Source organism: Ornithorhynchus anatinus, chromosome X1, assembly GCF_004115215.2.
Source record: "Ornithorhynchus anatinus isolate Pmale09 chromosome X1, mOrnAna1.pri.v4, whole genome shotgun sequence".
Taxonomy (NCBI): domain Eukaryota; kingdom Metazoa; phylum Chordata; class Mammalia; order Monotremata; family Ornithorhynchidae; genus Ornithorhynchus; species Ornithorhynchus anatinus.
This window is the reverse complement of record NC_041749.1, coordinates 83,240,632-83,251,056: the sequence shown is the minus strand read 5'-3', so window position 1 is coordinate 83,251,056 and position 10,425 is coordinate 83,240,632. Positions and strand designations below refer to the sequence as shown.

At 53.6% G+C, this 10,425-nt stretch overlaps 1 protein-coding gene across 1 annotated transcript; it reads right to left on the bottom strand.

Annotated features, from left to right (window-relative positions):
• Nucleotides 1-698: 698 nt before the first annotated feature.
• ZMYND10 (zinc finger MYND-type containing 10) lies at nt 699-9,975 on the bottom strand. Its single transcript, XM_001505238.5, has 12 exons — nt 9,762-9,975; nt 8,711-8,819; nt 6,757-6,873; nt 6,217-6,270; nt 5,205-5,342; nt 3,893-3,981; nt 3,504-3,604; nt 3,044-3,216; nt 2,739-2,864; nt 2,186-2,307; nt 1,865-1,990; nt 699-1,504 (listed from the first exon to the last, which is right to left on the bottom strand). The coding sequence occupies exons 1-12, from the start codon at nt 9,842-9,844 to the stop codon at nt 1,360-1,362; spliced, it is 1,383 nt and encodes a 460-aa protein (XP_001505288.1). The 5' UTR covers nt 9,845-9,975; the 3' UTR covers nt 699-1,359.
• Between the last annotated feature and the right edge of the window lie 450 nt (nt 9,976-10,425).

Here is a 10,425-nt window from a genome sequence, read left to right as displayed (position 1 = left end):
CGGGGGGGGGGGGCGCGGGCGGGGATCGGGGGACCCCTGCAGACGTGGCCCCGCAGCCCGACTCCGCGCCCGGAAGGACCCGGGAGCCGGAGCCAGAGTAGCGCAATGGAAACTCGAGACCTTGAGGGGAACGGGGCGGGGAGAGAGGCACAGAGACGGTCGCGGTCTGGGTCTCGGGACGGAGAAAACGCGTAGGTAAGAGAGGCTGCATGGGGGAGGCGGGGAGGGAAAGAGAAGTGGGTGGGGGTCTCAGCGTCCCGGCTGAGCCCAGGCCGGCGCGAGGGAGCAAAAAACCCAGGCGACAGGCGTATGCGTGGGAGTCATGCGGGACACCAGAGGTCATTCCTTCATCCCACCTGGGACAGAGATGTTAGTCGGGGAGAGTAGGCTAGAAAGCACGGTGGCTGGAACAACCCCTTGCCAACCGCCCCTCATTTCTGTGCCTAGATCTCCGTGCCTCTGCACTTCTAACCTGAACTTGGCTCTCGCTAGGGCCCCGGAGGACCTGCTCTGCTTTTCTGGAGTGGGGAGAGCCAAGTCCCCTTCCCTCCCTTGGAGCCGAACAGCCTCTGGCTTCGGGACGGCATGACACACGTCTTCCATCGGCAAATCCGGGCCCCACCCCTGGCTCGGAGTCGGTGGGACACTGAGCCCCATCCCTGGCAGGGCTGTGGGGGAGAAACAATCGAAACAAATACTTCTTTCTCAAGGGAAATGGTTTATTGTACCACAAAGGGAGTCAGAGCCACATCCCCATACTACCCAACTCAACCCATCAGCCACATCCGGCCCCTCCTTCTTCTGTCCCAGCGGCCAGTCTCCTTCCCTAGAGGGCTGACCAGATTTCATCCCGGAGAGGAATCTCCCCCAGAGAGAGAAGGGTCGTCGTCTCTGGCTGAAGTTGCACCCTCCCGTTGCCCGGGGGTCGCAGTTCTCCTAAGCGACGCCATCCACCCTCCTCTCCCCCAAGGCTGGCCCCCTCCACGGAGAGTTGAGAGAGGAAGTGGTGAGGAGCCGTCAGCGACCACTTAAAGCGGGGGCCCCGATCCACTCAACGAGGGTAGGTGGCTACGGGAGGAGGCCCTTGAGGGAGAGGAGGAGGAGGGGGAGGAAGGTAGAGGGAACCTGGGTTGGGCGAGAAGGATGGACTGTGGGAGTGGCAGCCGAGCAAAGTACTGAACGGTTTTCCCTTGAGTGGGAGTGGAGATGTGGCAGTGGTGTGGCGGGAGAAGGGAATGGAAAGAGTGAGGAGGCCCAGAGCCGAGCTTGGAACATTTATGGCCAGAGGCCTCAGGCAGGACTAGGGAAGGGGGGGGGCGGTTGCTAGCTGGGGGCCCGGGGTTTGCTAGCTGGGGGCCCCTATGGCTGAGCTGCTGATTCAGAAGAGGGATGCTGAGGCACTTCTGACTCCACTACTTTGAGCTCCTCCTTTAAATTGGTCAGGGCCTCCGCCATCATATCACAGGCATGCCGGTGCTTCTTCCAGTGCTTCACTTGGCACTCCCTGGGCAGAGGAGAGGAAAGAGAAGCCTGAAGGCTCAGGACCGAGCCTGGAAGAGGCTTGAATCGGGGTACGGTCGGGAAAGACTGAAAATGAAATGAGCGGACGGGGGCTGTGACTCGGCTAGCATCGGCTGAGTCTCTTAGCGAAGCGGCCAGGAACCGAGTGGGCCTTGGAGGGGAATGAATCCCAGTGATGGGAGGAAGGACGCGGTTCTGTTCTGGAAACTGAGGAAACTGGCGGGATCCAGGACCGAGGGCTCGGAGCTGGAGCCGTGGCCCGTTGCCGGGAGCGGGTATTCGCACCGGCTTTCCGATGCCCGCGGCTAGGGCACAGGTGAGGAAAGACGTGGCGGGCTCTTACCGATTACAGTACCACTCGTTCCGGCAACGAGAACAACGTTTGTTGGCTTCAAAGCTGCAGAGAGCACACTTGGGCTTCTCAGGAGCCAGAGCCTCCAGCATGTCCAGTTTGTAGGTGTCTGCCCATCTGCAAGAAACCACATTGGGCTGAACACTGTGACGGGAGGGAGTCCGAGAGCTGGCTAGGATGCATCCCAGCCTCCTGGCAGCCCCAAAAGCCGTGCCGGTCCACAGCACAAAGTGTGTGTCGCGGGTCTGCCCCTGCCTGCCCCAGCCTGGGGGCCAGACAGAGGTTTCTGAGTCTCTGCCCCCGAGCCCTCACCTCTGTGCCTGCTGCCGCAGGTCGTGCTTCGAGAGGCTGAAGATATTCTTCAGTTGGTACTTGGCGATGGCCTGCCACTTGCCCTCATTCTCCCGTTCCAGGCGGTCCCAGATTTCTGGGATCTGTGGAGGTAGCCGGAGGAGGGGGAAAAAGTCACTGCGGGGGGCGGAAGGGGAAACGGGGGCCTGAGATGAAAGTGACATAGAAATTCTGGTTTCCGGGGTCTGAGGAGGAAGAGGAGGTGTTGAGGAGGAAGCATACTTGAGAACCTTTAGGTGGCGAACAGACGGGGGAGTCAGGTGAAACCTTGGTGTCTCAAAATCTTGTCTACGTCTCTTCCTTCAGTGTCACGTTTAAGACACAGAGCTTAATGACTGACTGTCAAAGTAGTCGGGCTGCTCAGGGCCTGCTTAACCTCCCTTGAGAAGCTTCTGCTCCCCGGGAGGGGAGCCTTTGGTCCATGGGGGTAGGGTTCGGGCGTTGGGTGTGCTGCCTACATAGACGGGTCACCGGCTCAGAGGGCCCGATCCCAGGGGTCGAACACGAAGGATACCTGTTCCAACACCAGGTCCTTCTTGGGCGGAATGGGCTCTATCATTGCCAAATGGCCCAGGAAGCATTGCAGTTCTCCCAGGCTGGGCAGCTGGTCAAGCAGCACATCATTGAGGAGAGCCCGGAGCTGAGAATAAGTTGAGGAGAAACCTTGTGAGAGAAGAATCCAGGCTGGGTATTCCCACGGTTGGGAGCCAGAGGGTGATGCCTCAATCCTCGAGGCTCTCTGTTCCGTGGGTCTGTCCCCCACCCCACCTCCTCCCACCTGGAGAAAGGCAGCTCTCTGGCCCTACACCTTCTTGGTACCTTGAGCAGCTGACCCTTGTTGAAACTGGTATAGTTGTACTTGTGCTGGCACGTAGGACTGAGAAGCAGGTTGTACAGAGCGATCCACACTTGCCCATCCAGTTTGGATATCTTCTGCTGGTCTTTTGGGGCCATGACTTGCCACCGGCCATTCTCAAACCTTTTGAGCTTGCCTGGAGGAAAAGGGCAACTGAGAGGGTTAAAGGGAGTCGAAGGGGATGGGATGGCTCGGTCGGTGTATCCTGGAGGCTGTGGGGCATCACTAGGCGTGAACTGGGGGGGAGAAAAAGCACCCTCGCAAAAAGCTGGCCAGAGAGGCTCCCTCCCCCGGAAAGAATCCTCAGACCCCATAGGAAAGACCTCAGTTGTTCCACGCTCCTTCCCACCCTCTCGTGGGCCCGTCCGACAAAGATCCAACCGTACTCTGGTTGGAAATGTGACTTATCATGCTGAGCCCTACCTCCTTCCCACTGGCTCCACGGACAGTTTCTCAGTAGTTCCACCAGGAGACAGGGCACATTGTGGGTATCCAGCATCCGGGTCACTGCGCTCAGGGGCAAGCTGGAGAGGGCAAATCAAGGGGGACGCTTCCACCTCTGTCCAGTTTCACAGCAACCCAATATCCAATGTACTGTTCCTTGGCGAAAGGATGCCCCACTGCAGGATGCTGTGTCTCAGACACTGTTCCAGCAAATGGCAGCAGCAACAATAATAATAATAATGACATCTGTTAAGCACTTACTATCCGCCAAGGACCGCACTAAGTAGGCACAAGGTAGTCAGGTTGGACCCCGTCCACGTCCCCCACGGGGCTCCTGATCCATTCAGCTCAGGTCTGAAATCACTCACCTACTGACACTGTCTGTGATGTAGCGCAGTACAGAAAGGGCCTTCAATGAAATCTCAAACTCCATCACCTGAGCTTGCTTCTGCAGTTCCTGAGGGAAACAAGCCGATGCTAAATTTGTGCTGGGAAAAGTGTTGGGTCACTGAATACCAGAAGTTCTCCCATTGCTGCCCAATCCGACCTTCCCCAGACCAGCCTGCGGGGGGGGGGGGGGGGGGAGGGGTTACGGGGCCTGAAGAGCAGAAGCTCCTCTTCTCCTGGCGCTGAATGCATAATCCCTAATTTTATCACTCAGCTCTCAGGGGGTGGGGGTCGCTGGGAGGGGTCCAGGCAACTCCTCTTGGTGGTTCCAGATTCCTGCTCCAGCTTGGCTGGCAACTGGTGACTGTCCTCCATTACCACAGCTTGCAGCCCGGGCCAGGACCCTCCCCACTGCTGCCTGCAACAGCCTCCTGGGATCTAACCAAAGAGGTGCCATAGGACAGGTCCCAGAGAGGATAAACTCCCGGCTCAAATTAAGTCCTGAAACTAGCCCATTAGGGCTCAGACCTCCCTGGCCTTGAAGGTGACCACAGAGAATTTTTTTGTATGGCGTTTGTTAAGCGCTTACTTTGTGCCAGGCACTGTACTGAGCCCTGGGCTAGATACAGGCTAATCAGGCTGGACATGTCGCACATGGGGCTCATGGTTTTAATCCCCATTTTACAGATGAGGTGACTGAGGCACCAGAGAAGTTAAGTGACTTGCCCAAGGACTCAGAGCAGACAAATGGCAGATCTGAGATTAGAACCCAGGTCCCCGTGAAATTACCGCCAGAGCTGACGTGGGGGGCTTCCACCAGGAGCTTTTCTATCTGGGGCTCCCAAGGAGTGAGCTGGAGAGGGGTAGCCCAGTAGTCCATTCCACAAAGCCCACCTCAACCTGGTTATCAGCCCTATGGTACTTAGAACCCCATGGGTTCTAATCCCGGCCCCGCCACCTGTCAGCTGTGTGACTTCGGGCAAGTCACTTCACTTCTCGGTGCCTCAGTTCCCTCATCTGTAAAATGGGGATGAAGACTGGGAGCCTCACGTGGGACGACCTGATTACCCTGTATCTACCCCAGAGCTTAGAACAGTGCTCGGCACATAGTAAGCGCTTAACAAATACCAACGTTATTATTATTATCATTACTTACAGGGCTACACCTTTGATCCTAAAAAAAATCACCCAGGTGGAGTGACAGAATTACCTTAATATTCTCCTAGCAGTCTTACATATCCCAGACCTCTTCTGCTGGCCTGTGCCATGCAGAGAGCCCTTCCCTTCCCAAACCTGCATGGGTTTCTCATCAGGGAACTCCCTGGGATCTGAGGTTTCCGCCTTGGTGCTTCCTGCCACAACCAGTGTAAGTTTTCGATGACAGTAGTCAATCAAGTCCAGGATGGTGTCCTCAGCTGAATCACATATCTCCTGGGAGGCAAGAGAGAAGGGTGAGGGGAAGGAGCCGATTCTTCCAGCCGACGCAAAGTGAGGAGGGCCTAACCCCAGGGGCAACTGACTGTCAGTGGTCTCTCCTTAGCCAGGCCCCGAACCCAAGCAGAACACTAAGCACCATGTGGTAGTCATATGATCTTTATCATCATCAGCTCCACTGAGAGCATTTATTGGGCATCTACCATGTTAGAGCACTGTACACTTCCAGCTCTGCCACTTGCCTGCTGTGGGACCTTGGGCAATTTACTTCTCTGTGTCTCAGTTTCTTCATCTGTAAAATGGGGGATGAAATACTCATTCTTCCTCCCCCTTAGATGTGAGCGCTATGTGGGTCAGGGACTGTGTTGGCTCTGCATCTCCTGTATCTGCCCCAGTGTTTAGTACAGGGCTTGGCACATCATAAGTGCTTAAATACCACGATTATCATTATTCTGCTATAATTTATATCTTCATGACATGATTTGTATGGCTTCCCTGACTAAGCCCTCATTTCCTCTTCTCCCACTCCCTTCTGCATCACCCGTGCACTTGGATTGCTCCCTTTATTCACCCCTCCCTCAGCCCCACGGCACCCATGTACATGTCTGTAATTTATTTTCATTTCTATCAATGTCTAATGAGCTCGTCGTGGGCAGGGAACAAGTCTATCGACTCCGTTATTTCGTACTCTCCCAAGCTCTTAGTACAGAGCTCTGCACAGTAAGTGCTCAATAAATACGCCCGATCGATTGATATGCTGCTTCTCAACTTGGGTCCAAAGTCCCAGGCACATGGTGGCTACCTGGACCAAGTGTTTCCCCTTCTCAGGGACTGGGCAGGAAGTGGGATGGGGATTGCAAGGCTGACTCACCTTGTGGAAGAAGACAGTTTCCAGGAGGTTGATGATAGAAGCTTCATGATGCACCTGTATGGGGGAGAGTCCGGGTTGGTACTCCCAACCGCCCCAACCTCCTCCCCTTGAGGAGGAATCCTAGTATATCCTGCAAGGTCGCTTCTAGGTCTCTGTCCTGATCAATCGGTGGTATTTACTGAGTGTTGATCGTGGACAGAGCACTCTGCTAAGCATTCGAGAGAGAACAAAACAACAGAGTTGGCAGACAGGATCCCTGCCCACGAGGAGCTTACAGTTTAGAGGGGAAACGGCACTGTTACCTAGGATTGGGAAGGAGCTGGGCTATTACTGTAGCAGAGCCGGCCTTACCTGCTCTCTAAGGATCTGATCTTTGCCCCTGGAAGCATCAAGGCCCCTGATGGGCTGATGGGCTCAGCCTTCTGAGGGAGAGTCTTCTTGCCACGCTTAATAGCACAGAGGCCCTGCCTTGCAGGACAACCTGAGCCAGGCATAGAGGACAGGTAGAATGGGAGGAATTGGGGTTGGTTCTGCACTCACCACCATGTAGATGGGAAAGGAGTTTTGGGGTCTGAAATCTTCCAGCTGACACAGCACGGGAAACACCTTTTGCTTCCACATCTCCACTGAGATCAGCTCCTCGATCAGTATCGGGATCTAGAGGGAAAATGGAGAGGAGGAAGGTTGAGATCTCCATCTTGAGGAGTTTGACTCCAGAAAAGGAAAACTCTTCAGTACCATGAGACCCTAAGAAAGAGGCTGTAGAGGTAAATGGTTAGAGCACATGTCTGGGTGGGATTTAGCCATCCTGGGCTCAATTCCCCTCCCCCCGCCAACCCCACTGCTTTGCCAGATGACTGAGTCAAATCATCTAATCTCTTGTACCCCCGTTTCTTCATCTCTCTTTCCCTGAAGACTGCAACATCCACACTGACGATCCTACTGCCCTCTCCCACCCCCGCGGCCCTGTGCTTCCACACACTACTGACATCTTGTTCCACTCCTCACATTACCAAGTCGTCAGAGGAGGAAAAAGAATTCGGGGGGAGGGAGCTGGATGATAGTAAGGAAATAAGATCAAATGGTATATGTTGGACCAGCTAGGGAAGAGCAGACAGAGAACGGCCCATCATTCCCTGGGAGATGAATAAATGGTGTTCCCTGGGAGACCAATCGATTAATCCGTCAATCAGTAGTACTGAGTCCCGGTGGCAGGCAGAGCACTGTATTGAGCACTTGGTAGAGTAGGACAAAAGTAAAAGACACAGTCTCTACCCTCAAGGAGTTTACAAGCCAGTTTACAAGCAGTCACAGATTATTTACAAAGAGTGGGAAGAGGAGAAAGGTTAATGATCCAGTTCTTGATAGCAGGAGCATGGAAGGATAAATAGGTGAATAAATTCACGTAAATCAGCATATACATAAATGCTTAATATTGTGCTAAGGGCAGCTGTTTGATATGACTTGGGAAGATGACTACTGGGGAAAGCTTCCTGGAGGAGGCAGATTTTCAGGAGGGTTTTGAAAATGGGGAGAGCTTTGGTCTGGTGAATTTGAAAGGGGTGGGGGAAGATCTAGACTGTAAACTCGTTATGGGTAAACTCGTTATGGGCAGGGAACGTGTCTGCTAACTTTGTCGTACTGTACTTTCCCAAGCTCTTAGTACAGTGCTCTGCACTCAACAAATACCATTGATGGTGATGTTCTAGGCAAGAGGAAGGCATGAGTAACTAGATGGAGGTAGGAGAGTTGAGCGCGAGGTAGAATGATAAAACTCGCTTAGGAGGGAGTGAAGAGTGTGAAGTGGGGCGGGGTGTGGGGTGTGAACTGGAATGTGGTGTGTGAACCGGGGTGTGGCTTGGCATGTGAACTGGGGTGTAGCAGTCGGAGAAAGCCGATAAAAACAACAGATCTGATGGAGTGCGCTGAAGCCAATGGTCAGCAGTTTCTGCTTGCAGTGGAGGCAAATGGGTAGCTATTTGTGATTTTTGAGCCCCTAAACCCTTGGCTATTCGTTCCCCACCCACCCCTAACACTTCTTCACAATGCATTGCTTCACCAAATCTGTAATTTATTTTAGTGGGTCTCCCCCACTAGACTGTAAATTCCTTGAGGGCAGGAATCGTGTCTACAATCACGTTTACTAATTTAAATGTACTTTCCCAAGCATTTAGTTCAAAGTTCTGCACAGACTAAGCACTCGATAAAGGTAATACCCTATAGACTGTGAGCTCGTTGTGGGCAGGGATTGTCAATGTTTATTGTATCGCACTTCCCAAGCACTCAGTACAGTGGTCTGCACACAGTAAGCGCTTAATAAATACGATTAAATGAATGAAGGAATTTATGATCGTTTTGAAGGAGAGTCGTGTGCTGAACGTTATTTTAGAGAGATAATTCAGGCAGCTGAGTGTAGTATAGACAGGAAGAGGAAGAGGATGTGCCTAGATCTCATGTTCTCGCCGCCTTTGAGCTCAGTAGCTCTTTCGTGTACCTTGCCTTGGTTGACCAGCAGCTCCTGGATGGGCTCCCCCTGACTGACTGTAGCATCCATGATGGCCTGCATGTTCAGCTTCTCGATGTACTCATGCTGTCGGCACCACCTGATCAAAAGGAGGGAGGGGGAAAAGAGGTAAACTGAAACTACTACCCAGGTTCATCCAGCTGTTGGGGAAAAAAAATAGGGTATTTGTTCAGCCCTTACTATGTGCCACGCAGTGTTCTAAGCGCTGGGGTGGATACAAGGTAATGAGGTTGTCCCACGTGGGGCTCACAGTCTTAATCCCCATTTTCAGATGAGGTAATTGAGGCCCAGAGAAATGAAGTGACTTGGCCAAGGTCACACAGCAGACGAGTGGCGGAGCCGGGATTAGAGCCCCCCGCCTCCCTCCACCCTCTGCTCCTCTCCCTTCCCCTCCCCTCAGCACTGTGCTCATTTGTATATATTATGTATTACCCTATTTATTTTGTTAATGAGGTGTACCTCCCCATGATTCTATGTATCTTGATGATGTTGTCTTGTTTTTGTTTTGTTCTCATTTATTCATTCATTCAATAGTATTTATTGAGCGCTTACTATGTGCAAAGCACTGTACTAAGCGCTTGGAATGGACAAATTCTGTTTTGCTCTGCCGTCTGTCCCTCCCCCGTTTAGACTGTGAGCCCGTCTTTGGGCAGGGATGGTCTCTATCCGTTGCCTAATTGTCCATTCCAAGGGCTTAGTCCAGTGCTCTGCACACAGTGAGCGCTCAGTAAATACTATTGAAGAATGAACCCACGTCGTCTGACTCCCAAGCCCGGGCTCTTGCCACTAAACCAGGGTCCCGGACTTTGGAGAATTGCCGAGTGGGACCCACAACTTGGAAATCTGATCCTGGGATTCTTCCTCTTCCAAGATCCTATCCGACTTCTCCCCTCATCTTGAGGAGCCGTTTCTCCGCGCCCCCCCCCCCCGCTCGAACTCCCCAATTCCCCAATTAACCGCTTTCCCCTCCACCCTGCGTAGTCTCTGTCCCTACCCCCCCGACCCCCGGGGCCCTCCTCACTCCTTGGAGCCGGTATCCCGCAGACGGAAGATCCGCAGGTTTTGGATTAGGACCTCGGCCTCTCCGGGCACTAACAGCTCCATGTCTCAAGTCCTCGGGGATGGGGAGGGATGGGGGAGAGGGGAGTCCTTGAAGTTAGGCGAAGACGGGCTCGGCGAAGGGGAGAGGAAAGAGACGGTTGGAAGCTAACGGACGGTTAGGACGGCATCCCGTCACCATGGAGACGGCAACGCGCGCGCCCCCCCCCCCCCCGCTCTGCGCCTGCGCGTGAGCCGCAGCGTTCCGAGACAGGTCTCCCGAGCGCCACCTGCTGGGAGTTCGGAGAAGTGCCCTGGAGGAGGCGGCCAGTTTCCTCACTGCCCCGTTAATCATAATCATAATAATAATAATAATGATGTTGGTATTTAAGCGCTTACTACGTGCCATGCACTGTTCTAAGCGCTGGGGGAGATACAAGGTAATCAAGTTGTCCCACGTGGGGCTCACAGTCTTAATCCTCATTTTACAGATGAGGTAACTGAGGCACAGAGAAGTTAAGTGACTTGCCCAAAGTCACACAGCTGACAAGCGGCGGAGCCGGGATTAGAACTCTGGACCTCCAACTCCCAAGCCTGTGCTTTTTCCACTAAACCACGCTGCTACAATAATAATAATAATAATAATG